The sequence below is a fragment of the Mugil cephalus genome, chromosome 14, assembly GCF_022458985.1.
Source record: "Mugil cephalus isolate CIBA_MC_2020 chromosome 14, CIBA_Mcephalus_1.1, whole genome shotgun sequence".
Taxonomy (NCBI): domain Eukaryota; kingdom Metazoa; phylum Chordata; class Actinopteri; order Mugiliformes; family Mugilidae; genus Mugil; species Mugil cephalus.
Window position 1 is genome coordinate 13416869 of NC_061783.1, and position 27184 is coordinate 13444052.

A 27184-nucleotide genomic window follows, 5' to 3' on the forward strand; every position below is an offset into this window, starting at 1 on the left:
TTTAGAAGGTTTTAAAGGTTTTATTGACTCTGGTTAAGATTTTTAACTAAAAATGACTCCCAGGATTGTTTTTCTTTTCTTCCCCAGGGAAAGGAGTTAATTTTTTTGTTTTGTTCCTATTTAATTAATATAAAACAGCCACAACAGTAAAACCACTGACATGTGTCGGTGTTGTTAAAGGTCTCTGATCACACAAGCGAACGATTAACATGTCCAACAAGTATCTACACAAATAGATAAATGTGACAGAGCATGTACTTGTACACCATCTATAATATGCACCAATCAGCCACAACATTAAAACCACTGACTGGAGAAGTAAATAACTGATCATGTTGTGACAATGTCCTGCTTACTTAAACATGTAGCACCCATCTAGACTGGAGCAGACACCCCCACCACATAGCAATGACACTACTTGGAATTATTACTTTAATGACCAACAACAACTGCACTTTAAGTGGAGGGGAGGAAACATCCCACTCTAAAATATTTTAGGCGGATTCATTGAATTCATTCAATAAAGAACAAGTTTGTTGCTGAAGATTTCTTCGGACTTGAGACGCATCTTAGGAGAGTTTCGTATTGATCTCCAATATCTAGTTAAGAGGTTGTGACTGTCAAAAAAAAAAAAAAAAAAGCTAAAAGATCAGTAAGGACTTACCCGCCTGCTTCAAAATGGAGGCTGGCATTACCCCGAGTCTGACCAGACAAACAGACAGACAGACAAACAGACAGACAGACAGACAGACAGACAGACACGCTCACCTACTTTCTCTCACTGGGACAGGACAGGAAAACATGTGGGTCACATCATTCAGTGTCTTTTCTTTCTGACATGTGCAGTGGCATCAGCCTCCAAAGAGATTTTGAAAGAGCCAGAATGGATGTTTTTTTTTTAATCTTTCAGCAGATTTTTATTTTATTTATTTATTTTTTTGTATGAGCTGGATCCTGTTCAAATCCCCCTCTAAAATTGTCCAGCAGACAAATAACAGACACACTAAGAGAGGTCTTGCCTCTAGTAAATGTTCATGGACATGGAACTAAATAAAAAAACTGTAAAAATCCCCCAGACAAGAAACTTGAGTAGTTGCATGCCTCGTCCTCAGGAAACTTTGTTTCCATTTATGGTGCAGATTGTTGGTTATGTATGTTCATTGGCCTCTTTGGACAGTGTCCTCTCTGCGTGCGAGGCATCTGCCGCACGTGACCCGGATCAGCGGGGATGATTTCATTTGATTTAATTGGAAAATCGAGAAAATGGCTTAGGGATGTGGAAGAAAGTGGGTCAAAGCACCACTGATGGATGACGGACAGTTCACGTCGGCCCTGATAGGAGAGCAAACATGCAACTAAAAGAATCAAATATGTAGCATTAGTTTATAAAATCACAACCTGCTAAACTTCGATTCTAACTTCAGGCTTCAGGGCCTGTTCTGCAGTTTTTAAGGCACCGCATGTGTTGCACTGCAACCATCTTTCCATTTTTTTTTCTTCTAATATATCTCTTCCATCACTTCAGCTCACATTTGCCGTAATGCACTCAGATGGGTCATTTTATTAAGCCTGTTACCGACAAGAAGTGACAAATTTGTCCTTTCTTCTAGGGCTGTGAGAACATACCTGGCCAGGTAATTCATACTTCACAAGAAACTCACATTTCCCTTTTTTCCAAATGAACCACAAGCACTTTCAATATCCGCTTTGTTTTGTTTTTTCTTTTTTCTTTTTCCTGGAATCCAGCACTTGAGTCTCCCAGAAAGTACAAAGAACCTGGCCACAACAAACTTTGTTCTGGCTCCTCACCTCAAGAACAAGAACACATTTGTCGAGAGAAGTTTGTTCTCGTACCTAGGGCCGTGAGAACAAAGTGAAGTCCTCCGTTTGAGAATTCTCCGAGCTGCTCTCAACACATCATCAACCAGACAGGACGATCATGTGGTGGCTGGCAACTATTCTGTGATTGGTCAGTAATTGGGAAGTGGGCGTGGTTAACTCAGTTTAGGACCCAAATCCTCATCCAATTGGCTACAAAAGAGGTTTCAGTCAAGAAATAAAAAATAAAAATAGCAGATCTAGAGATTCAAGATCTCTGGAGGAAGAATTTTTAACCGGGTAATTAGTTAGTTATAAAAAACATAATTTTTCAGTATTATTTTTAAAATATTAGAGTCTGGTGAGCGGTCTGTGTGTGTTTTGGTGTCTCAGAAAACTGCGTGTCAGCAGCTTTTCAGTGAAAAACAACAGCAGAGGAGAACATGTTTTAAGTTTGACGGCAAGATCTAAACGATTCAGGTGGAAATTCACATAATCAGCTGATTAGAGAAGAGAGTAATGACGTCCTGATTGAACTTATGCTGAGCTTAATGACCTCTTAGATCGTCATGTGTCAATCACATTTAAAGCACCACAATAATATTATTTTGACCACTTGTAGATGAAGCTCTGACCCAGAGCATCATTACTGATTCACTGCTAAATAAATGATCTCAATCCTGCGTAGCCAGCCTAAATCTGACTTCTGCACAAAACATTCTCCTGGACTACTTCTATTTATAAGACAAATCAGTGAGCTGCCTCTCATTTCCATCACAAGACAATTCAAATGAACCATCATGTGACTAGAAGGGACATGTAATTCAATCTCACATGATTAACATTTTTTTTTTTTTTTAAAAGGAAACTTGATTTTCATGTACACTGACTTTAGAGTATAGCTTTCTAGTCGACTACAATGTTGGTCAGTATATGAGTGGGACAACGGAAACGTAAAGCCTTTAATGCCTCTTAAACGCATCTTTACTCATCAACAAGCTGCAGTCAGCTAGAATAAATCCCTAGGTTTATGTAAGGACAAAAAAAAACATGCTCCATCATCAGTTGCATCATTCTGATATAAACGCATAAGTAGAGTCTGGACCATAAATTGAATGACAACAGTTTTGTTCTGTTAACTCCAACTTTATTTATAACAACGGGGTGGGGAAACAGCTTTACTGAGGCTGCTGCTGCTGATCCGGCATGCTCCTGATGATGTCAGAATCGCCTGGAGAGGTAAAGATGAACAGAGTCAGTAAACAAACCCAGTGATACTTCAAATACTACTACCTACTTTCAGTAGGTTGAAGGCTCAGTTGGTAACGTTTTATAGGCGCTCTGACCATCATTCACCTAGGAAATTATTGATGAGCTCATCTAACAGGTGCAAACATTTGCGCTGATGAAACCAAGACTTAAAATACTTTTAAAGATTTGAAGTAATGTAGTTCTAGTTGTAAATGTCCATTATGAATCACTGAAAATTTATGTTGGCTGGGCTTCAGTTCTGTCAAGGACTCTGGCTTCAGTCCCTCCATGCTAATATATCCATAAATCAGCATGGCTAACAGGCAGCAATGGGCACGCACTTGTTTCAGAATCATCCTATTAATCCATCAAAGATTATATCCTTAGCATAATTACATCAGAATTGGCTCTAAAAACCAAATCATAGGCCTGTAGTTGCTGTCCTGGCATTGCTCAAGTCCAACACTCAAGTCATCTCTGTTCATCATCACGTATGAAAATAGTGTCTGGACATTTGTCTTTATAAATTTGTATCAGGATGAGAACGTGGTACCAACTAAGAGGGTCAGCAGATTTCAAACTCAAAGACTGTGTACAGTGTGGCTGGAGAATCTGAACATGTCAGTAGCTGCTGGATGCTCACATTTTAGTGAATTTCCCTATCTCTGCACATCAATGAATATTCAAATTAGTTCCAGCTTCCTTCTCCACTTACATCTCCGCCTTAATCTCGAGCTGCTCACCTTCACTTTACTCTGCTTTAACTACTCTACGCAACAAGTTGTAATTTTGGAGCGATTCAGCCACAACTGGGTCCACAGAAGACGAGTGAATTATACAGCGTCGCCTACAGATTGATGGTAATGAATTTCATGCATTATTCTCTACAAAGTAAGAAATTTTGGTAATAACAGGAGTCTTTGCCTATGTCATAAAACAGATGATAATGTTTTACTAGTATTAGATCAATTTTGTTCCTAATTGCCAGCTCAGGCAAGTTAGCTAGATTGTAAAGAGAATGAAGAATATCATGGAAAGACACCAAGACCATCATATTTAAGCTTCTCCTCTCAAGTTCAGGAGTTGTTTATATATAACAAATAAAATATTGGCCATCTGAGTAACATTTTTGAGACCGTCATTGGTGATGCTCAGCTTGCTTATTTTGTTCATGTCAAAGATTATAAAATTTGATTTTAATCTTTAATATCTGATGTTCGGCACAAAACAGAAGCATCGGTACTCACCAGGGTCAATGATCGCCAGTGTGCACACCCTGTAGTATTTACCACAAGCTGTACCAAGCTCAATGTTGTTCCCGCTGTAGTGGTGGACACCAGTCTTGGCCAACATAGCGTAGTACTCAATCTCAGACTTCCTACACGGGAAAAAGTCAAAATCTCAGTCAAAGCAGCAAGTATCAAGGAAAAATGTGGTATGTACAAAGTAAGACATGATACAAATTAAAAGTCACACCCTCGTAAAGCCAAAACAAATCTCTACTCACTTCACAAAATTTCAATTTGAATACTTGCATGTTGCAAAATGCAAAAGTAAACTGAATTTCAATCTAGAACAACACATAGCCACACAAGTAGTATTACACTGTTTACTCAAGTTATAAAATGTATGCAAGTGTACTTTAGTGTTACTGTAAGGTTAGTACAACATCCATACAGTGTTATTACTATTGATGATGGCACCCAACTCTGTATCATTACTGGGCTTATCACTCCATTTTCAACCAACCAAATAAAACTACAGAAATCAGTCAAGAAAACGTACTGGTGTTACAACTAAGCAAATCTACTTCTACATCCCATTATTTCCCACTAAATGTCAACCTTATTGCATAACACATCTGCTATATTTCCATCCCAAAAAACCCCACATTTTTACAGATTTAGGGTGTAGTGTCATCTAAATATACCTGAGAGCTGGGCAGTTGTTGGCCAGGATAACCAGCTTGGCCTTTCCCTGACGGATCATCTTCTGGGATTGCTTGTAGCCCAGGACGTACTTTCCACTCTTCATCACCAGCTGGAGTCGGGAGTTGATAGACTCCATGGACTTTTTCTGAGCAAACATAAAATACACGAAGTCAATGACAGAACACGGGCTACATAGGGAAAAAAACTAATTTGCATTAATGTTGACGCATTTAATAACTTGAAATTCACTGAAATGTCTCCATGCTATTAATTTTTCTGTTGCCAAGTTGAGCTACTTAGCTTTAGCTTCTCTGCCGGCGTATTCCGGTTACAGACGTCAGCTAACATCGGAAAACTGATGCTTGGGCAACACGGCGTAGACATCACATGTACGTGACTTTAAATATTGACAACAGCGATAATTCGGCGAGAATTAAGTCTAAGTTTTACATGGCAAGCTAGCTAGCCACAGGCCCTGACAGAAACACGTCTCCACGTGAAGCAGCAGCGGCAGCGCGTGCACCACGGCCCAGGGAGTCAACGCCACTCACCGTTTTCTTTGCGGCCACCATGTTTATAGTTTAGTCCGGACCGGCCAACCTGCGGGCACAAGGATAGGAGGAGGAAACTGTCGTTAAGACGTGAATGGTGATAAAATGTCGAAAACTTTAGAAAATTGTACGTTTTATTCGGAAAACTCGGAGCGGTTCTTACTGTGAGTGAACTCAAATATGGCCTCGGAGAGAAAGGAAGTCCCAGCGTGCATTGCGCTGCTATCTGTCGGCAAGGCTGCGCAGTAGAGTTCTGCGCAGGAAAGAGATGTTGACCGAAGTCAGTGACCGAAATCCCATCAAAATGTAAGGAAGCGTTTAATTTAAAATTATTTCGTTAATTTTCATAATTCAAAACGAGTAATCTCTCGATATTAAACTATTTTTCAACAGGCTAGATGTAGACATAGCATGTAACAATTTAAAAATACTTAATAACTAGTAAAAATATAGCTTTCCGAAAGTCATCGGACACATGAGGATGCAGTAATAGCCTAATTTATTGTAGACTATATCTGTTAAGTTGTGCATAATGGTGTACGAATATTTTAATGTTCCAGTTGTAATGTTTCAACATTTATAACACTGTGCGGTGTCGGCAAATTAAATTTACCAACTAAGTCTAATCTTGATTAAAATTAAATTCAAGGTATGTAATTTATTTTGAAGGATATTGTAACTCAAATGTTATGAGAGAACAACTGACTTATGTGCCTCCTCCTGGCTGTATTTAGAGGGTTTATAAAAATCACAGGGCATTTTACATTTTTAGTGTCACTGTATTAGGTGTTCCTATTACTCTACATATCACATTGCTAGTGAAGGTTCAATGGTGTTTGAGGTTAAGTGGAGCCTGAGGTTACTGTATATGAGTTAGTCTACTGATTTGATTTGAACTATACTGATTTAGAGATATTACATATATTACATACATATTTTGGTATTTTACTTTGGAAAGCCTTAACCCACTTTTAATATACTGTAATATACGAGAGTGGAAGAATGAAAGCAGGTCTCAGAGTAATAGTTATTTTTATAAGTCACAGATCTCATTAAGGTGCCTCATCGGTCACTGGGGAGATTTTGTATTTTCCCCGCGGGTCTTTGCTCAAAGGCACGCCGGCAGCAGGCTAATAACCAGAGCATGGAGCTTTTTCGCTTTCCCCGCCCTAAGAGGTGGACGCTGCAGACTGGCTGAATAATGTATTTTTTGCCCCTGCGCCAGTCTCATGGAAACAGCCTAAGTTACAGTACACAACAAAAGACCACATTTCACCTGCGTGTCCAAGCTGCCGTCGGCACACAAGGACCTGAACCCATTCACAGGAGGAAGTAACGCAATGCGCAATTACGCGCGGGAGTAGAGGAATTTAACGACCGGCCAGTGTCTTTGGCTCTGCTCCGGGGCTTTTGCATTTCTCCGTTTAGAGGCGATTTATATGCTGCGACGTCATCATTGCAGCCGCAGCCTGCCCTCACCTGTTAACTCTCAACTCATCCAGTCCTCTGTGCGCACAGGGCAGGATGGGATGCTCCACCAGTTCTCAAACTTCAGCGGTAGATACGACTCGACCCAGTGCTAAGCCCGAGGAGAGCAACGGAGCCAGCACCACAGGTGAGGCAAACAAAGAGATATGTTCAAGTACGGTGTACAACAAGAGATATGTTCACATAACTAAAAATAATGCTATCTTTAAAAAAAAATCCATACACGAATTTACAAAAGAAAGTACCAAGTGAGTGTATTTATTTTATTTTATTTGCAGCAACAGGTGAGTGTCTGGTTGTTAACAGACAGTTAACAGTTATATGAGTTTCAGGACCAACCACAGAAAAACAAACAAACAAACTACAAAAACAACAAACTAAACTACAGGTTCAGGTACCTTTGTTTTAGGTTTGTTTTGTATCTTAGATTTACCATGGCCTGGATGACTGTGAATCTACATAGACTAAAAAAAAAAGAAAAAGGAAAAAAAAGGTTTTATGTGCATGTATAACGACGTTTATATTTTTCAAATTATTTCTATCTGTAGCCCCACTCGGTGTCTCCAATGTACTGATCAAACATTTCTCTAAGAGATATTTTATTCAAAGGTACACTATAAATAGCCTTAGTTTAGGAAGGTGGAAATGGTGTCACCTCGGGAGTTCACTGCTGTCTCCACATAGACTTGCATAGTCCATTTGATGATACTGTTTTGATAAGAGTGGCACAGTCCAAATGCAAATAGCTCCCGGAGCACAGTATCCTCTGTCTTTATCTCTAATGAGCCAGAGCTCCACAGTGACGGGATGAGAAAGTTTATTGTCATTATTTAACAGTGGTTTCTGGCTCTGTCCTCCCTGAGAGAGACAGTGGCATGAAAACAGATTCAGTGACAGTCTACGGTTTCAGTAGGAAACAGAGAAGCCACTTTGGACACTCTTTTTTTTTTTTTTTTTTTTTTTTTGCCGTAGTGGGTCAGCTGTGGCTCTGCTGTGGTGCAAATGGGGTGGAGGTTAAACACCAGCACTGGATCATGCATTTGCATTTGACAGTGTGAAGGCAGCTTTGAACAAAATCTGGTCTGTTTGAGCAAATGTTAGTTTGTTGTATTGCAGCTTTAGCAGTATTTGACGCCGGCCAAAGAATGAGTAAGAGATTGGTAAAAGATTTATTAAGTGGGACCCCTGCTGAGAAGAAGTCATTCTGCCTTTCCACTCCTTGCAGACCTGCTTGGGAGTCATGCTCACATAAATCAGTACACTGAAATACATAAACTTTAGAGTGAAAAGGGGAATAAAGGGCTAAAATGGTCATTTTTAGCTCACTATGACCTCTGACCTTCTTATAGAGGTGACAAGCAAAAAGAGAACGTCTCAGAACAGACAAACAAAAACGTTGCTGTTGATGACAACAGATACCTGGGCTCCTTTTTCTGTTTTCTCAGCTGGATGATGTCTTCTTAGAGGTCAGATGGAAATTTCACAGGATGTCTTCTAAGTTTTGCATGCAGCTTATTTTCATTAACTTGATGCCACTTGTCACTCGCAAGACAGAAGAAGGGCAACACTTCACGCTCGAAATGCGCCGGTCTTAGTTCGACGCACGTCATCGGTATCAAAATCACAAAATGGATTTACATTGGAGTAATATTTTTGAAGCTCGTTGATGCAGTCAGCGAGTGCGTCTGCCAGGACACATTTGTTAAGTGCTGACAAAAATCATGCAAAGTGAATTTTGAAAATAAGTCTTCTTCACCTCTAGTGACAGTTTTAAACGTTGTGTTATTTTATGGCATTTTGTGACATTTGGTTATTCTTTGTGCTTGAAGAACATTGATAGTTGATCGGGACTTCTATGATCCATGCAAAATGAGTATGCAAATCACTCTACAAAGAACTCTACAAGGAAGTGATACTCAGGATTGCTAGACATGCAACAACCTGTTCACAGAGCTGTGAACTGTGCTGTCCTAGGCCATTGCTGTTCATTATTAACACCCACATCATTAACACCCACATTAATATTAACACTTTATAACTCTTTATGATTGCATTTAAACACGAGAGGAGGCCTTTTTTTGTTTTTATTTTACATTACTTGTAAGATCCGATTTAACAGTTTTACAGGTATTTGGAGAAGGAATAAATCAATATTTCTGCTTTTTATTGCTCATCTGCTTTTTGGTGAAAAGGTCAGTTTTGAAATATCCAGCGATCAGAGAATGTAGTGTAAGTCACCTAATTTTGGTCCGTTCTCTCAAATAATTAACGCATTTAACTCGTAAGGTATAAAATCACATGATACATTTGAATTCGTCAGTCAGCGTTGCATGGCAACCATAATGTTAGCAATGCAGTCTGGTCACAGATTAACTTTTCTCTCTTGTTTTGGATAAGTCAACTATGTAACCAGTGTGTAGACAACTAAAACAAGGTAAACCCAACTGCACAACAGGCATCCCCAAATCATCTGTCATTTAAGTGAGGAAAGTCTTGTGTCCGTGTGTGTTTTCTTGGGTAAATCTATGGTTACAAAATAGTGAGTAAAATGCTGTGTTGCCCTGATCTTCAACTTTCATGGAGCGAAATAGAAAATGGCAAAGGCAATTAAATAATGTCAATACTGGCTCTTGACCCACATTGTGTCACATTTGAATCATGTGAAACAGCTATATTGTAAAATAACGTAATATAGTGGACTATTATTGACACATATATGTTATTAAAAAAAAAAAGTTAAATGTGCGGTAAATTATTAAGCATAAGCAAAACTTTTTAATGACCATAGAGTGAGTGACGGTACCTGTGTTTTCTAACAGGGTTGGCCAATGAGAATGGAAAAGTAGCAGAAGACAGTGAAACTATTCCCGACCAGACACCCGCTGCGCCTGCTGAAGGCGGCGATGCTAAGCCTGACAATGAATCTGCTGTCGCTGCGACAGCTGCAGACACCAACTCGGCAAATCCGCCAGCAGCGGAGGAGCCCAAGCCTGCTGCTGCTGACGGCCCACCTGCAGAAACGCCAGCAGCGGACAGCAATGCTGAAGCTCCAGGTAGGTGGGAATAAAAATAACAAATACAAGATAATGCCAATTTTTCCAAGGAGATGGAATGTTAGTAGACCTGAGGCTAGGCAATGCCTGACCTGTGATATAGGCCATAGTGACCCATGAAGACACCCACCTGTTAATCACAGAGTTCTCCAAATTAGGGAAATTAGCTGTAGAGATCACAGCCTGTTCAACTGGTCACCACAATAGTCACAAAATCCATCAGCCTCATTACGAGAAGGGGACACTTTGTACCAATGACCAACAATAACCTGAGCAGTAATTCGGGATGCCACAGCACCCAAGTACATAATGTCCCTCCTGTCCTTTTCCTCCCCAGTCCCTCTGCAATAACAGTAACTAGGTGGTATCCAACAACACACAGACATGACTTTGGCTTTTAATGAACACACCGGGGTGGCCGCAGGAATGCGTTTCCCGGTCACACCTCTAATTATTTAGTCAGCATCACAGGATCAGCCTCCATATCGCACCAGAAAAGGCTTTAAATTAAGGTTTGATTGGCTGAGCGCCATCTAAAAACTTAGCTACGACGTGTACTTCCTGGTGGCCGGGCGGCGATGCTGCAAACTCGTGCATGAACAGCCCGTTGACCAATAATCATTGTTTGTCGAGGGTGTCGAATTTGACTTTGTAGTTTTGTCTTGCCAACGAAGCAGGTGTCGGGTATCCTAGCAGCTGCCACTTATCATTTCCAACCAGGATCCTCGCATGTCTTTTAAGAGTGAACTGAAATGTTTGAAAGCCACTGGATGCCGCATATTATGTAGGTTTAAGCCTGGAAACAAAGCAAGAGGCATTTGTTGTCTCTGGGGGAAACATGCTGCCTCTCCCAGACCTTTATTATCAGGGGAATATGCCGAATTATAAATTCAAGAGAGCACTTCAGAGTGACTACCGGTCTGCACAGCGGTAATCTCTCTGCACACTTCCCTCTGCATGATTATCTGTACATGGAAGTGCTCCACAGGGGTGTGCATGACACATTGCATTCACTGTTATCACTTCATTTAGTGCTTCATGATGCAAATGAGTGAGTCCAGCTCCTCATTTGTCAAATGCAAAGTGTATGCAATCTAGGCCATTAGGGAGAAGGGACACAGTAGCAAACCATTGCCATATTAGATGTAATTTCTTCCCTGATCATTTATTCTGAGCTGTTTCTCGCATAGTTTGACCATAACTTTTAAACTCCTGTCATTACACTAGCTCCTTTTCTTTTTCCCTGTTAAGAATACGGTTAAAACTTAGTCACAATATAGGTTGTCATCGGTCCATCCTGTGTCTTTACTTGATCTTGACCTCCTTTGGTGTCCAACCTGACTTGTCCCCGGTTCAAGCGTGACCCCAGCCCTGTTTGGATGTTCCGCATGCTGTGTGTTCAAAACCCTGCGGCTTCATTAAGGTGCAATCTGAGTCCGCAAAGAAACCAGAGCACGGCGACACATATAGGGCTTCCACTGACGCCGAACGCTGAGCCTTCATTTCACAGCCAATGGATGGACGGGATCGAGTGTCACATAAGCTGAGTGGACAGAGCGGCGCATCCCCTTGTGAGGCGGCTACTGGCCGACTGTAGGATCGGCGTCACAAGTCTCTGAGTGAAGACTGCAAATGGAACAAGTGACTGTTGTTATTGAGATTTCACACATCAGTATTATTCTGAAGATGTGTACCCTCTCATCTAAAAGGCTTCTTAACCAATCAAAAAAATTGGTAGTCCCAGGCCTGCTAACCTCTTGCTGGGTCATTGGGTGTTGCCAAGGTTGTCAAGGAGTTAACCCCTGGTCAACTAGGTCACAAGAGTTTAAAAAAGTCTAGGAACTCATCCACACTGGTAAGTATCCATCTTTTAACGGCAATTAGTGGGAACCAATTTGTAGTTCATGAAGTTTCTGATGGGTTTTACCCACAGAGTTCCCTATTTAAACCTCAACCTCCCACCAGTCTCTTAGGACTGAAGAAGCTACTCGGATAAGCGGTGAAACATCTTCAAAGAAGTTCAGTTCCCTTTTTTTTTAAAATGTCTTTTGGATTATCGTGATCTGGATAATTGAGAACCTACACAGACATTTCCATCACACTGAAGTAGCTTTTGGATGAGAGGCGAAAAGGCTTTGCTACCTACAAACCCTGACCTGGATAACTAGATTGAATGGTGTTATAGGCATTTTTCTTGTTTATGTATTGTGAGCTTGATCAAAACCTTGAATTAATACCCACTTCATATGTGCAAATACATTTAAAGACAATGTTTACAACCCATACTTACTACCAGGCTCTTTGTGTTCACCGCCGTAGCATGCCCAATGCTGAGGCTCACACGTCATGGACATCATCCACATTATTTGTGCCAAGTGGCTTTGAAGCTCAGAGTGGATGGCGCTGGCTGTTGCCATCTTGGCACAGAATAACTCTTGGCTCTGTCAAAACCGGGCAAAGAGGTGAAGCCGGAGTGGAACCGAGGCTGGGCAAGTGACACCTGGGCAGACAGCTAACACCCCGGGATGGCACCCATCGGTCTCTTAAAGCAGGCACTGTCTCAACTCTGCATAACTTTAAGCCTTGCTACTGGAGTTGACCTCGAGTGAATTGATTAAAACTGATTGATTGGGGTGACAGTGCATTATGTCTGTTGAATGTTTTAAATATAATTTTAGTTTTGGAAAGTGAACACAAACTAGATCAGTAGAGAGCCAACACACAGGGACACATGTATGCATCGAAAATCCGTGGTTTGTTGCGTTTTCCTAACCCCGTCGACCACCAGGTGAATACAACCTCCTGAGACCCTGCGTCCTCATATGGGGACGTTAAGTTTCAGGTTTGTGGCATTCATTATTACACAGGGGAAGATGTTACAATCCCTTGTGCCAAGGCCCACATAATGCCGTACCCCAGTAGCGTGTGAGTGGGAAATACCAGCATTTCAACCACCTTAACAGTAGGTGGGCCCTTGGTAAAAAGCAGCTTTTTCAGTTTCATTTATCTTTTATCCTCATAACTAGATGCTAGTTGCTGTAAAAACATGAAAGGATTCAGTGGATTCATTCTTCCACAATCATGTAACAAAAGTGGACAAGGCACAAAACCTCATCACATTTTACAGCTGATTTATTGTTATATACAGTAAAATAATCCTCATGCCCACATGTGAGGACATAATGTTTTCCAACTTCCTGTCCAAAGGTGATGCTTAGTTTTTATACTTCTTGGGTCCCATTAATCCCAAATACCCGATGCAATAAAAACAAACAAAAGCTCTGGTCTTATGACGTTAAACGTGATCATTGTTCAAATCCACAATTTTTCTTGTCTCTCTCTCTAAACAGCAAATGAAGAGGCCACAGCGGCTGACACAGAGCCCAAAACAGAGGAGGCACCAGGTGAGCGGCGTCGATGTAGTTTCCTCATCATGTCACGCAATCCACAAACAAATATCCTAACACGATTTCCCTCTTTGTGCTTCCAGCCCCCAGCGAGTGAGGTGCAACATGAACGACTTTGTCTGTCTGCATGAGTAAATGTATGTATGTGTGTGTGTATGGGAGACATCACCTTGTTGCCAAGATGCAGACCCTGTGATGACCATTTTGAGTCAGGGTCCTCAGTCACCGCTGTGCCTATTTCCTTCTTGATGGCTTTAACTGTACATAGACAGAGATCTATAGTGCTTCACGATCATCTGAATCAACTGAAATTTCTATTTATTATTTGTGTAGAAATTTATAATAGCATGACACATAACTTGAACCTAAGACTTCACTCTTTTCTACCAAACTGTAATTCTATGAAAGCCAAAGTACCTTTGACTTGTGCAATTCTATTGTTTTTGGGATGGGGGAGAGTAGCTGGCTTTGATTTTAGGATCATGTCTGGAATGAAACTGCTCCAGTAAAAGTGTATTTAGCACTTTCCACCTGATAGATGAGCATGTGTGAGACTGGAATAAACCTGGAATCTGTAACATAAGCCATGACCTGTCAGAAAAATAAATAAAACGGCCGCCTGAAAAATCTAACACCACATGTCTTGTCTTTTATAAGTTAACGTACAATTGATGCAAATGTGGTAATTTAAGGATAAATGACCACTTTGAGGTTTTACTACATTTTTATTGCATATGTGTCAGTTTATGTGAAAAAACAAACAAACAAACAAACAGAAAATGAGTAACTTTTTATGCTTTAGTTCATGTACAGTTTGCCAGATTTCCAAGCAGAGATTTATTGTGAAAGGCAAATCTAAAGGTTTGAAAATGGTCCATCTGCAACAAAAGTCAGGAGATAACGGTTTGGATGGTTTAACGAGACGGTTTGGCTACAACTTGTTTCCGATGTGGCCGGATAGTCAGGAGTCAGAGAGAGGACCGAGAACAGCGACGGCCTCAATCTCCACCAGTCCACCCTGAAAAAGAAGTGGGCAGAGAGACATTGAGGACACAGGGACAGAAGAAACGTAGGTACGAAGATATTACAAGACATGATCGAGTCATGATTCCATCACTCATGAGTAGGAGTCTTACACGTTTTCAGGCCTAGGATCCCCAAACTGATGGCGAGATTAAGTAGGGGCCCCCTACCTACTATATGTGTTCTATATTAAACGTGGTGCTAGTGCTATTTATAAATATACATTATTATTATCATTTTGCATTCATTATTAAGTTAATCAAATAATAAACAGGTCCGTTGGTTGCCACCCCCCTGCAGGACCTCTATGGTCCTCCTAGGGGTTGCGGACCCCCTGTTGAAGACCTATGCTTGAGAGTATGTTACATTTGTATTAATTTCCTAGAGATTTGGACTAAACGAAACCATTATGTGCCATTCGCACACTGCTAACACTCACCCTAACCTTTAGTGAAGTGGGGTTGTTTGAGTCAATGTGGGCTGAACGCTGCACTTTGGAGAACTAGAGACAAGAGCTCCACTGTACACAGTGGAAAGGCTCAGCAGCTATTTAAGCCACTTACACTAGCCCCTCCTTAAACAGTCAATTTCTACTTCACTTCATATTCAAAAAATTATAAATGCTTTACCTTAGTGTCTGACAGGCTTTTTCCCACAGGGCAGTGAAGCCACTATATTCCTCTCCTCAGAGCCACCAGACTCCCTTTATAAAAGCTTTACTTTATCTCACAGAACCTGGGGGTTGCAGGTCTATCACTGCATGACTTGGGTGTTTTATTGAGCTAACTTAGATCCAAACTTAAGCGTTAACACACCAAAGTCAAACAATGACACAGACAAATGAACCGATCTAGGCGGCGGTGGACCGGCAACCCTAGTGATCTGTGAGATAATAATCTAATTTTTGTCTTTGGAGTCTGGTGAGCATAGATCGATATAATGGCTTCAGTTCCCTGTTAGAAAAATCTGTCTGACACCAACTTAAAATGCTGATAATATTCTGTAGGAATAACAACAAGTTTACATCAATTCATGACTTAACTGAAGCCAAACTATTCATCTAACTCTGATCTAAAAATAATGTTTAAACCACAGCGACTTGCCATCTGTTGTGGTATTTAAGCATTGAAAGGTTCACCGAAACTATTTTACACCAAAACCAGCAGTGACAACGGCCACGTATTGTTGTCTGAAAACACTCGCCACGGATGAATGAGCATGCACCTAGCTACAAATATTTTCCATCAGCCCCTGGGTATCGATGCGCACACAGTAAATCAGATGTGCTGGTTGTACTTACTCTGGGCAGAGCGGCAACTTGATAGGCGGCTCTTGCAGGGAAATTTTTACTGAAAACTGCAGAAAGTAAAAACAAAAAGATAATTTTCATTACATTTGCATTGTCAAAGAAGCGTATTGGCAAGCTGTAGTTAAATCTCTTCATCCATCTATGGACACTTCTGTTTGAATGGAATATTTGACTTTCTAATAATACAAATAAAAAGAAAATGACTAAATGTGACCAAATGAGCAAATATATAACGCATTTATTAAGGCTAAGTGATAAAAACAGTGAGCAGATAGCAGCAGAGGCCGGAAACCTGTATTATTATGCCTTATTAGAAAATGTATTAACGTTATACTGTCAAAAAGCAAATTGAGCTTTTATTGCCACAATATAAACAGGTAATAATTGATTTAAAATACACTATAATGGAACTTTAGGGAGACATTATTGAGGGTTTATTAAACTAAAGCCTGTTTTATCTTTAAATTTATTATGTCTGCATTTTACTACATAGTCTCACTTCTTTTGTAGTGTAATGTATTAAATATTTATTTATTGATAAGTACTTAATGGTGCGGTTAAAATAAAGTTCTTCAGTGATGAGGTTTGAAGTTCCTGCATCTGCAGTGGATAAACTCTAGATAAACTCTCCTTATTTTTCAAAGGTTTTCACCAGACAGAATGGAAAAATGTACTTTTTACCTGTGATTTACTCAAATCTACACCACATTGCATCACACTGAACACATGTCCTCCCCTTCTCCTTGTCAGGGTCAGGGAAAGTTCCCTGCCTGCGGTTTAGGGTTGAGTGGAGCAGACGTGAGGGAGCTGGGAGTCGAGGCTTACGAGCGCCCGAGTCAACGCCCGCTGCTGCAGGTTGGGTTTCACCTGCGTGCCTGCACAGCGGTGTCTCTTTACAACTCGCTGGACTCCGCAGATTCCATTACACCCAGGTGTTGTGATCCAGGAGGAAATGCCCGGTCGAGGGAGCGAGGAGGGTGGTGCATCCGCACAACAGAGGAGGAGCTGAGTGAGCCTCGCTTTCAGGTGACGGCTAAACCCGGAGGCGCTCATTTTCTGAGGGATGTCAGTGAAATATGAGGCTCTGCTTCTCCTCGCGGCCTCACAGGTCTGGAGAGCTCTATTAAAACCCTTTAATATATGTGGTGCTGGATATTTATGTATTATCTGTCTTCCATCCATGTCTTAATTGTGTGAACATTGGTCATATTAATTAAATGTGAGCATAATAGGATTTTTTTTATTTTAATTGATGTAATTCAATCTAATTGTTATATCACAAAAAACGAATTAAACCAATGCATGCTTTGTTTTTTTTTTCACTAAGTGCCTTGCTCAAGGATACTTCAGCTGGCTACACAACTGATACCATGGGAGACACAATTATGAACCCTGTCACTCAGCTAAAATCTAAAAGGCTGGATCACAACAACAACAGTTGTTTGTGTGGAGGCCACTGACATGACTGCAGCTCTGGCAGCCTCGGGTTAAAGCTGCCCCCGTGTGGCTGCTTCGTATATTTAAAATATGAGAGGAGCGGCTACATTTTATCAGAACAAGTTGAGGCCAAATTAATGTCTGTTATATTCCTTTACAGCATGGGATAAAGGCTGTGTAGTGTTAGTTCACTATCCTGATCTTTACTGTACATGTAAAGCCAGCTGTGATAATTTTTCAAAGCTGGCCACAAATGTTAAGGTTTCATTCCTAATTTCCTCTCTCAGACAGGAGCAAATTGTGCGTGTGTTGGGGACTACTTTCAGGGGCGGATTAATTCTCGTTTTGGTAAAAGACTTCTAAGGCTCATATTTGACAGCACAGTATGTTGCTGATAGTGAGTCAGGCCTCCTGCTGATTGGTGTTTTAATGTGACACCGATTAATGTCCATACCACCATAAACAATAAAGTATCGACTCACACGTCTTGTAGACCTCGTTGACGCTGTTGAAGTCGTTTATATCTGCCAGCAGCACAGTCGTCTTCACCACTGAAACGAAAAGGCAATTTGTTGAGAGTAAGAGAGTTTGTGTTCAATGTTAAAAAAAGAACGTGTGAAAAGTACGAGAAGAAGCGGAGTAAAGGAAATGTGTGATAGCAGAAGTGAGATCTCACCGTTGCTATAGTCACAACCAGCAGATTTAAGGATCTCCCCCATGTTGATAAGAGCCTGAGAGAGATTAAACATGTAATCATTTATTTATTTATGTGGATGAGGCCTTAATTCATTTTTATTATATGTATATATATATATTTTTTAAATGCTTATGGTTACCTTCAGTCATCTCTGAAAATTTTAGATTTCGTTTTAAGTGATCATTATAGTAACACACAATGGTACTTAAATAACTCCAGACAATTAAAATAAAAAATTAAAGGATACCTGTCTTCTTATTAAAATATAAACAGATGTTAAAATAGGAATTAAATTTCTGAGCCAGCACATGGCACTAAACTTTTCCTCACACTTATATGTTGTATGCGAGTTATTTCTCTGGGAATCATTGAACAAAACGGACTCAAATGTGGTCAGCTGTCACCTGTTTGGCTTGGGCCTGCACTCCTCCATCTACCAGCTTCCCGGAGGCCACGTCCAGCCCCAGCTGACCAGAGATGTACATGGTTCGGTCCACAACCACCGCCTGGCTGAGGACGACACACAGGACACACATATACGCTACTTAGACCTGGAAACTTCCACCAACTGCATGACAGCAACAGATTTAGTCCTTACATGGCAGTACTAGAGTGAAGAATCCTGTTTGATACTTTCTCACACTGTTTCCAGCACCTTTCATTATTATCTGTCCGTCAGTGGTTAGACACTCGTGGCCACATAAAAAGTGAATAATGATATTTAATGTCTACAAAAATCTGACACAAACTAGAGAAGAGTCCATTCAAACACAAACCCCTCCTGCTGACAGCCAATTGGCCAGAGCAGGAACACCCCTCAGTTTGTCTGCAGACTAAACTAAACAACAAAATAGCTTTGTGACAAGTTATTTCATATTAAATATCACTTCTTCTTCTTTTTTTGTTAATGTAAAGATATTATAAATCAAAATTTTGATATTTTTTTAATAAGGCTCCTTGAAGTCCAATCATTACATTTTCAACGACATATTTATTATATTCTTACCTGTATATTCCCTGTCTGACAGGAGCTTTTGGTGTGTAAGTGATTTGTCGACGGATAGTTGCCATAGTTGTCAAATCCTGATGCTCCCTGTCTGCCTGTCCGTTTTACAGATTTCTGCTCTGCTCCGTTAAACTTTGGCACTTTCTTTTTTTTTTTTTTTTACGGGGTAGAGTCAAGCAGGTGAGTTCATTGAACACTAAGTCACGCCCCTGAGCAAATACGATTTGATTCACGCAAACATTTTAGCTCCTGCAGCCCACGTGTTGCTGTGTGTTGGTATATTTGTCGTACCTGTATGGGCCGATGGCAGCAGGGGCTGCTGTGGTGTTAACGATCCTCCTACCGAGGGCAGACATGTTTCCCTGATTTCAGGTGCGCTGGTAATAAATGAATGAAGAGGTTGTGCAACAAGTTGTGGAATATCGGGAACAGTTGCACTCGTAAAAGTTACCGTAATGTATAGTCAACAAGAGCCGCACGTAATTTTGGAGTGAGGAAATGTCGCGGAAAAGCGAGCTAATTGCGCTCGTATTGGAGGAATTACGGTACAACAGGTGTAAAATAAAATCCAGGCCACTGCACTCCGGGTTAACTATACTTTTATTATTTCTTGCACGGTTTCAAACTTTTTAAAGTATTCCAAACAAAACATAATAAATTAAGTGGTTCAAACATAAATGCTTACATTCCACTCTACACCCTTAAGTCATTATATGGAAAGAACAATAAAGACGGAGAGAATCATAGAGATATAGCAAAACGTGATTTCAGAGAACTGTACATGATATGGCCGATTATGAACCATTTCAAATTTTAAAACAGGACTTTCGTTTTGTTAATTGTACAGAGAAATTGATTTTATTCGAAGCATAATTAAAAATAAAGCATCTTCTGTATTAACAGTACTCTTTCCTGTGCAGTTACTACAAGAGCATTCCACTACATAGCAAACGTAATGATAAACATGCATAGTCTAAACACAGAGAAATCACATTTCTTTGACCTGGAGTGGAAACAGTAACAGCCAGAATTAGCCATCTTATTTAAATCACAAAAAGAAAAAGAACACGCTTTAATAAATAAAAGTTTGAATGCTTGTGTGTAGTAAGTTGCCAATGATCTGCAGTTTTAATTCAGTTGCAGGTGATCACGTTAAAAAAGGTTCCTCCTTCAAGTAGAAAAATAGACCAAGACAGAAGAAAACAAACAAACAGATATAATGATTTACAATCTGGTGGTTACTACTGATTGAAATTTGGATTCATGTCCGCTAAGTTTGGCCCCGAGATGTGACAGTGAGACACTTCATATGCATCAATAGCCAAACATTGTAACAGCAACCTGCAGACATATTGTACGTACATTTAATTCAATTCATTCAAAGGGTCACGATTAGCACGAAATAAACTGCTGATGGGAACAGAAAACAGCTTGTATTATGAAGTGACATGTTTATATATTACTGGTAGGAAAAATGTTTGACAGTGGAGAAAAATGTGATTATAGGAATAAAATTTTGATTATGTTGGTTCTTATGTGCTGTATGTGAGACATTTTACAGTTCAACAGGAAACGTGCCAGCTCTCCCTGATGAGGAAAACTGTGTGATACTTGACAATTGCTGCAAGGTTATCTTTAGCATTTGTGTATGAATATGTACCGCGCCCTCCGCAGTTAAAGTGACTTTAACAAGATATAAGACTTGGGTCGTTTTCAGATTAAAAAAAAAAAACAATGCAGAGAGTACATCTTCATTCATTGCTGGCATCTCACTCTAAATGTCGGCACGTCACTTTCATGACTGCGAAAAAAAAAGAAAACTTGATGTGATAACAAAAAAGAAAACGATCTTACGTGCGGCTCTGTTTTTACCTGTATGAGTCAGTAATGATACTTCCACTCAGCTACTCCACTGAGTCCTGTTTTAATGTGGTCCTCTGCTTTCTGTTAAGAACAGCATCACACTTGGCTCAAATGTTCTTTAAAGTCTCTTAAAACTGAAGTCAGTTGGAGAAAATTGAGAACTTCTACATAAATCTGCAAGTTTATTTTAAAAAATCAAAGTCAGTATTTAGGAATGCTTGTACTTTTTCCCCTCCTAATTAGGAACACATTTCTGTGCCGTCTCTTCTATTAAATCAAAAACAGTGTTTCAATCTGTTGAGTGAGGGCTCTGTTGTTAGAGACCGGACTGGAGCTGGGTCAGAGTGTTAACATGAGGCACTAAGATGCATCGCGCCCGTCACTATAGACAGTGGATGTATAACTAAGCCCAAAACATAATACCCTGAAAACAAGTTAAATAAGAGAGATCATTTTCTGGTCCACAAACGGGTTGAAAACATGCGTGATCCGTTCTTCGCCATCCACACGATTTCCTGCTTGTGCTGACAAACATTTGCAGCTTTCACTGGTTCACTTCCGTCTCGTCTCCAAGCGAGACGACGGATTCAACCATCCAATTACTTGGTTGTTTTTATTACATTGCTTATTTTGAAAACCAGGTTTCAAATATTTTTTAAGGCATTCTCCACTTCATCATCAACATCATCATCAACATCATCTTGATTGTCTTTGGTCATGGATGAACCTCCACAGCTTTTGTTGCAGGTATTTTCAAACTAGGCTCTGTATTATATTTACACTGAAAGTAAAAATTCTGAGAGGGTAAAAAAAGAAGACCACGTCACTGACCCCACTCCTCATGCTGCTGCTACTGCCGAAGGGTTGTTTATGTGCTGATGTGGATTTCCCGAGGGTTCTTTGCATAACGTGACAGCAATTTCATGGAGAAAACAGGAAGCTATTTTAGTGATGTATACTGGCCTCGGTTTGTTGGCTTGGCCGGCGCCCTGAGCGTCGTTCGTGTTGAAAGCAACAGCATCTAACTTCATTCAGAGGCCAGTTCGCAGTCAGTCAGAACCGTGGAGGGCGTCCGATGAGAGGAATTAGGTCATCTTAGTTACCCAGAGTCACTGGGGTATGAGCTTTGTGGTAATGGTTACAGTTGGGAAAGGAAGGAGGAGGAGAGGAGGAGCGCTCAGAAGTTCTGTTGCCGTCTCTTCTTGGCGTCCATCGCATCCAGGATGGGCTGCCGTTTGGCGGTGTAACGCTGCCTGAGCTCCTCGATCTCCCGCTCCATCATGGGATCTAAGGCCGTCAGACGCAACTGCAGCTCCTCAAAGTCCAGGTTCTTCAACTGGGAGGAAACAAAGACAGTTGGAAAGAGATGAGTCACACCTGGTGTCTGATGTGAGTAACACTTAGAGCTGCCTGTGTTTTGCTATATTTTTACCACTGGTGTATTTTCATGTCAGAGATTTCCACCATGAATGACACTATTCGTTCCAGCAGTATGATCACAGAGTCACGGAAAACACTCACGAAGTCAAAGTCTCCGTCCTGAGGCACCTTCCAGTTGTCAGGGAAGACGTTCTTGGACTGGATGTGGTAGCCGGGCTGCTCCTGTGGCTGGTTGTGGTTGTAGTTCTCCTGCTGCTGGGCTGCCTTGTTGGAGTCCTGCTTGTCAAAGTAATCCATGAAGGATGGACGTATGGGCTGCTGCGGGGTGGCGTGTCCTGTGGAGGAGGAAGAGGCTCTAAGTTATTGGGGTCAACGCAATGGAAAGAAATCCTAAAAACTGTGCTTGCTATTATTTAAACATTATTTTGGAGGCAAACTGTCAGTTAAACAGCAGGTTGAACCAAGTATTCAGGATTTTAGGGTATTTTCTTTCAGTTTTTATCACTGTGCACAGTCCCTCACTTCTCATTGATCCCTGATCTTCCTCCTCTTCATCATCACTGTTGATGACCATTGTGCCCAGGTCCGACTCAAGCATAGTGCTGCTGTGCTCGATCATGGTCTGTGCCCCGTCGCTCATGGTGCTAGTAGCCCGCATGGTCCCAGCCCCTTCTGGGCCCGACTTCACCATCGTATGAGAGTCCACTTCGGTCTCTTCCTCCTAGATGACACGAGGCCGTCAGACACGTGACATTACATTTATTTGTTTTATTAAGAGTATGTCAGCACACGTACAGAGTTGTCTTCCTCCTCCTCCAGCTCCTTCTGCTGCTCCTGCTGCCTCTTGGCCTTCATCTCCATGGCTTCAGTAATCAGGTCTCTCAGGATTGTGACTGGCTTTGCTTGGCTGATGAATGGGTGCTAGATGTTCACAAGAGCAAAACAACGACAATGACAATGTTGTCAAAAAAGTTGCATTTATTTAGTTGCAAATCTTGATGATCACGTGTGTATATATCCTTGTTTCTCCAACCTGTAGGAGCTGTGTGGCAGTAGCTCTCTGCTCTGGGTTCTTGACCAAACACTTCTTAACAAAGTCTGTGAACTCGTCTGTCCAAAGCTCTGGCTTTCTGAATGTTGGAGGAGGGTTGGTGGGGATCATAAAGATAGCCTGTGGAGAATGGCGAGTTAGCAAAGAGTAAGGTGGATTACCACAACGAAATAAAAGGACTAATTATTGCTATTTAAAAACCACTCACTCTCATTGGATGAATGTCGGCATAGGGGGGTTTGCCCTCTGCCATCTCTATGGATGTGATGCCCAGGGACCAGATGTCAGCCACGCAGTTGTAACCGATCTCCTGGATCACCTCTGGGGCCATCCAGAACGGAGTACCGATCACAGTGTTTCTCTTTGCCATGGTGTCCTTCAATGGGAAAAGAACTTTTTTTTAAATTGCTTGATATGGATCCATGACATCAGTGAAAGATCATGTGTTTCAGGTGGAAGCTGCGTCTTTGGATTTTCACTTTCACAAGTACTACACTTTAAGTCCGGTGCTTTTCGTGCATGACAGAATCAAGCTAAGCAACCATTTGACAATACAAATAATATAATGCTGATGATCACTTCGGCTGGTTTTTGTTCGGTCCATTGTTGGTAAAATTTTACCGTTAGTTGTCCAGCAACTCCAAAGTCTGCCAGTTTAGCGTGTCCCTCAGTGTTGAGAAGGATGTTTCCTGCTTTGATGTCCCGATGTATCTTCCTCATGAAGTGAAGATATTCAAGACCTTTCAGTGTCGACTTCAGGATCGTGGCAATCTCATCTTCAGTCAGCTGAGGTGGGACAAAAAAAAAAACAAAAAACATAGGAATAAAAGATTGCAACACAGGATAGTATTAATTATCGTACTTTAAAGTAGGTTTTAATTATAAACTGTTTTGTAGACTTAAATCAAAGGCAAGGTATTTATATTGTTCCTCTTTATGCGTCAGTGTCTAACTTTATACGTCAGTGTCTAACTTTATACTTTGTGGTTTTTCTCCACACTGATGATGAACAATATGAAAGGTCAACTGTGTTGGTCAACTCTGTGTAAGCACACACCGTCTTGTTTCGCAGTCTGATAATGTCAGAGACAGAACCAGCCCCGCAGTACTCCATGACGATCCACAGGTCTGTGTTCTTGAAGTAGCTGCCATAGTATTTCACTACGTACGGGCTAGAGACAAACAACACAAAACGGAGCCGTTATCAAAAGACAAGTTTCATTTCAACAAAAAGAGCAGAAGTGAGAAAAGAGCCAACAAATCTACACATCCGAGAACTCTAGAGGCTCTCAAGGTAATTATACACTTGCTGTAAAGCTAAATCAAACATGTTTGCACATCTCACCTGTCACACTGTTGCATGATAGAAATCTCCTTGATGATTTCCTGCAGATCTGACTCCACAGGAACCTGCTTGATGGCCACCACCTGGCCCGACTCCTTATGAATGGCTTTGAAAACACTTCCATAGGAACTTAAAGACACACACACACACAAGTCAAAGTCAACATATATCAAGAGTGCATTTGTTAGCAGTAAACAAATTCATTACATAAGAGTCAGTTGTTATAAAACCACTTACCCTTCACCGAGTTTCTCGAGAACATCAAACACTTCCTCTGGTTGTTTGGTCAAACTGTCTTCACTCAGCTTTTTCAGCTTACTGTAAAAGTTCAATGAATCAACTGTAGTGGCAGTATAAAGTAGGGAAATCAAACCAGAACACTAGACCATCAGAAACCAAACTTCTTTAAATAAATAAATGAATAGCTGGTGTAATGTAGTCTGTCACAAAATGTCTGGGTTGGGATTTTAGTGTTTCTGGACCCAGATTATGTGTGAGGTTTGACTGTAGGTGCTTTTCTTTACATAATAAATCAGAACTGTAGATAATAGGCAGGTAGGCGGAAATAATTAGTTTTTTTCCAGTTGTCACAACATACTTTTATATCGGCCAATTAAACTAAAATAGATTTACTGCCCCAAGTGTCGTATACTTGATTAGATAACTAAACTATCAACCAAAACTGTAAAGTATCTAGGTATAAATTGTGTTTAAAGTGAAGAGATATGATGGTCAAGACTGTTGGTCTAATAAAACCAGCAACTCAAAAAGTAGTACTCGCTATTTTCTGAACAAAGTGCTGCTTTGGTTCACACCCAACGTTAATTCATTACTTTCTGTTTTACGCCCGAATAAAACGTAGATGAAATTTTTCAGTACAAGGCTCCAACCACGTTAATAACAGCCTCTCAACAAATGACAGACCAGCAGTCCGTTTGAGGGTTAAACAGTAGGTTTGTCACTCAGGGGTAATTTATAAAACCTTTAACTGAGTGGAAAGTTTGAGAGAAGACCGATGGGGCGAACTGATAGTTAGCTTAGCATCAGCTAGGTGGACAACAGCTACCGCCTTAGTTAGCTTTTTAGCTAGCTGGCAAAGGGTTTTAAAGCAGTCAGACAATCACAAACCTCTTGGGCGCGGATGGCTCCATGGTACACGCGTTCAAAAATATAAACACAACAAACTAATAGTAATATATAGTATTTCTGGAAGCAATAGTCAAGACGTGAACATTGTCGACAGAGTCGTTGTTGTCAAAACTAGTGGAGGGCCAGCTGAGGGTGGTCAGTTTGAGGTTTACAGTGGCACCACAGCGCCCTCTGTTGGAGAGGAAGTCAAGCAGAAAATAAAAGTACTTGCAGTATGTTCATAGAAACACCGAAAACAATAATAATCTGACGCAAATAAACCACCAAAATTCTTACATAAATCCCAATTTATGTGCTCACATTCCCAAAGTTGTTTGGCAAAATTATGCCAACGTATCTTCTGACCAATCACAACCCTCTTTGTTGCGAGGTGAACGGCGACACTGCGCATGTGCAGACAGGAAGCCGTGTGGAATATGAAAAGAGAGGTAAACAGCTAATAGTTACTGTGTGAAAACGGTGAGATTCCTCGTAGTAGCTATTTCCTTTGTGTACTTCAATTTCAGTGCATTCATAATGCATTTAGAGATCATTTCAATATACGTGTTGTTCACTAAACTTAGAGGTTGTGTTCGTTTAAGCTAACCCTGTCGGCGGCACCATGCTGTTTCTGTTAGCATGCTGTAACGATACAGAAACGATTATGTTCTCTTCCTTTCTCTGTAGAATCAAAATGGATGCACAAAAAGATGTACAGCCGCCCAAGCAGCAGCCCATGATCTACATATGTGGAGGTATTCTGGTTTCTGTTATTTGTGTTAATATTTTACCTGATTTACCTCTAAAGCTAACGATTTGTCCAGGGATAATCTAATGCTACTTTCTTCTATTATACCTTGTTTCTCTTACGTTGCACTTTAAAATAGGAAGCTAACAATTGTTATACTAGAGCGTGTCCATCAGAAGTACTGTTATTGTTAATATTTAGATAGATAGATAGATAGATAGATAGATAGATAGATAGATAGATAGATAGACATGTTATAATATAATAATTAACTAGGAACAACATCTGAAAGCTACTTGTATGTTTTTAGCTACTTTCAGACACTAAAACAATAATTAGTTCATCCAAATATTTGTTCCCAGAGTAATTTAATGACTGGAGCCCAAGTTGTATACATTGGATGAAGTATTTTTATAACTCAGGCTGCTGTAAATTATTTGATATCAAATTTCTGTTTTTATTTGCAGAATGTCACACTGAAAATGAAATCAAGGCCCGTGATCCCATCAGATGCAGAGAGTGTGGGTACAGGATCATGTACAAGAAGAGAACAAAGAGATGTATCCTTTTAGCAGTCATCATATTGAAGCCATGTTATTTTAAATGAAATGTTTAGATTGGTCTTTGCATTTCCTTGACTCTCTTATTCCAGTGGTTGTTTTTGATGCGCGATGAAGAAGAGGACAGCACCAGTTTTG

The 27184-nt window shown here is 40.6% G+C and overlaps 4 protein-coding genes across 6 annotated transcripts; 1 reads left to right on the forward strand and 3 right to left on the reverse strand.

Moving 5' to 3' along the window:
• Positions 1-2948: 2948 nt before the first annotated feature.
• On the reverse strand, positions 2949-5825 carry rpl30 (ribosomal protein L30). Its single transcript, XM_047604368.1, has 5 exons — positions 5715-5825; positions 5552-5600; positions 5000-5145; positions 4317-4447; positions 2949-3049 (listed from the first exon to the last, which is right to left on the reverse strand). The coding sequence occupies exons 2-5, from the start codon at positions 5570-5572 to the stop codon at positions 2997-2999; spliced, it is 351 nt and encodes a 116-aa protein (XP_047460324.1). The 5' UTR covers positions 5573-5600; positions 5715-5825; the 3' UTR covers positions 2949-2996.
• Positions 5815-14138, forward strand: si:dkey-284p5.3 (uncharacterized protein LOC557830 homolog). 2 transcript variants are annotated; one of them, XM_047604367.1, is made up of 5 exons: positions 5815-5857; positions 7070-7166; positions 9859-10092; positions 13443-13496; positions 13583-14138. In XM_047604367.1, exons 2-5 carry the CDS (start codon positions 7076-7078, stop codon positions 13594-13596), a joined length of 393 nt encoding a protein of 130 aa, XP_047460323.1. In that variant the 5' UTR covers positions 5815-5857; positions 7070-7075; the 3' UTR covers positions 13597-14138. The 2 variants fall into 2 exon arrangements, with proteins under 2 accessions (XP_047460323.1, XP_047460322.1); XM_047604366.1 differs by lacking the exon at positions 5815-5857 and having other exon boundaries at positions 6802-7166.
• A 66-nt stretch (positions 14139-14204) lies between these two features.
• rida (reactive intermediate imine deaminase A homolog) lies at positions 14205-19420 on the reverse strand. Of its 2 annotated transcripts, none has more exons than XM_047604363.1 (6): positions 19263-19420; positions 18370-18475; positions 17945-17999; positions 17751-17819; positions 15823-15878; positions 14205-14517 (listed from the first exon to the last, which is right to left on the reverse strand). In XM_047604363.1, exons 1-6 carry the CDS (start codon positions 19325-19327, stop codon positions 14461-14463), a joined length of 408 nt encoding a protein of 135 aa, XP_047460319.1. In that variant the 5' UTR covers positions 19328-19420; the 3' UTR covers positions 14205-14460. The 2 variants fall into 2 exon arrangements, with proteins under 2 accessions (XP_047460319.1, XP_047460318.1); XM_047604362.1 differs by lacking the exon at positions 19263-19420 and adding an exon at positions 18972-19138.
• Positions 19421-19553: 133 nt separating this feature from the next.
• stk3 (serine/threonine kinase 3 (STE20 homolog, yeast)) lies at positions 19554-25899 on the reverse strand. Its single transcript, XM_047604355.1, has 11 exons — positions 25739-25899; positions 24848-24928; positions 24611-24739; positions 24323-24437; positions 23887-24051; positions 23474-23641; positions 23248-23385; positions 23010-23135; positions 22737-22935; positions 22356-22549; positions 19554-22170 (listed from the first exon to the last, which is right to left on the reverse strand). Exons 1-11 carry the CDS (start codon positions 25759-25761, stop codon positions 22012-22014), a joined length of 1497 nt encoding a protein of 498 aa, XP_047460311.1. The 5' UTR covers positions 25762-25899; the 3' UTR covers positions 19554-22011.
• Between the last annotated feature and the right edge of the window lie 1285 nt (positions 25900-27184).

What these genes read in the sequence shown, in the direction of transcription:
- rpl30 (XM_047604368.1), bottom strand. Translation starts at nt 5,572, where the DNA reads ATGGTGGCCGCAAAGAAAACG. An exon ending in AACAACTGCCCAGCTCTCAG is followed by an intron (nt 4,448 to 4,999) that starts GTATATTTAGAT and finishes TTTCCCGTGTAG; the next exon opens with GAAGTCTGAGATTGAGTACT. An exon ending in ACTGGCGATCATTGACCCTG is followed by an intron (nt 3,050 to 4,316) that starts GTGAGTACCGAT and finishes TTACCTCTCCAG; the next exon opens with GCGATTCTGACATCATCAGG.
- si:dkey-284p5.3 (XM_047604367.1), top strand. Translation starts at nt 7,076, where the DNA reads ATGGGATGCTCCACCAGTTCTCAAACTTCAGCGGTAGATACGACTCGA. An exon ending in CAACGGAGCCAGCACCACAG is followed by an intron (nt 7,167 to 9,858) that starts GTGAGGCAAACA and finishes GTTTTCTAACAG; the next exon opens with GGTTGGCCAATGAGAATGGA. An exon ending in CAGCAATGCTGAAGCTCCAG is followed by an intron (nt 10,093 to 13,442) that starts GTAGGTGGGAAT and finishes CTCTCTAAACAG; the next exon opens with CAAATGAAGAGGCCACAGCG.
- rida (XM_047604363.1), bottom strand. Translation starts at nt 19,327, where the DNA reads ATGTCTGCCCTCGGTAGGAGGATCGTTAACACCACAGCAGCCCCTGCT. An exon ending in GCTGCCATCGGCCCATACAG is followed by an intron (nt 18,476 to 19,262) that starts GTACGACAAATA and finishes TGTCGTCCTCAG; the next exon opens with CCAGGCGGTGGTTGTGGACC. An exon ending in TGGTTGTGACTATAGCAACG is followed by an intron (nt 17,820 to 17,944) that starts GTGAGATCTCAC and finishes TTTTCGTTTCAG; the next exon opens with TGGTGAAGACGACTGTGCTG.
- stk3 (XM_047604355.1), bottom strand. Translation starts at nt 25,761, where the DNA reads ATGGAGCCATCCGCGCCCAAGAG. An exon ending in CTGCCACACAGCTCCTACAG is followed by an intron (nt 23,136 to 23,247) that starts GTTGGAGAAACA and finishes GTGAACATCTAG; the next exon opens with CACCCATTCATCAGCCAAGC. An exon ending in AGGAGGAGGAAGACAACTCT is followed by an intron (nt 22,936 to 23,009) that starts GTACGTGTGCTG and finishes CGTGTCATCTAG; the next exon opens with GAGGAAGAGACCGAAGTGGA.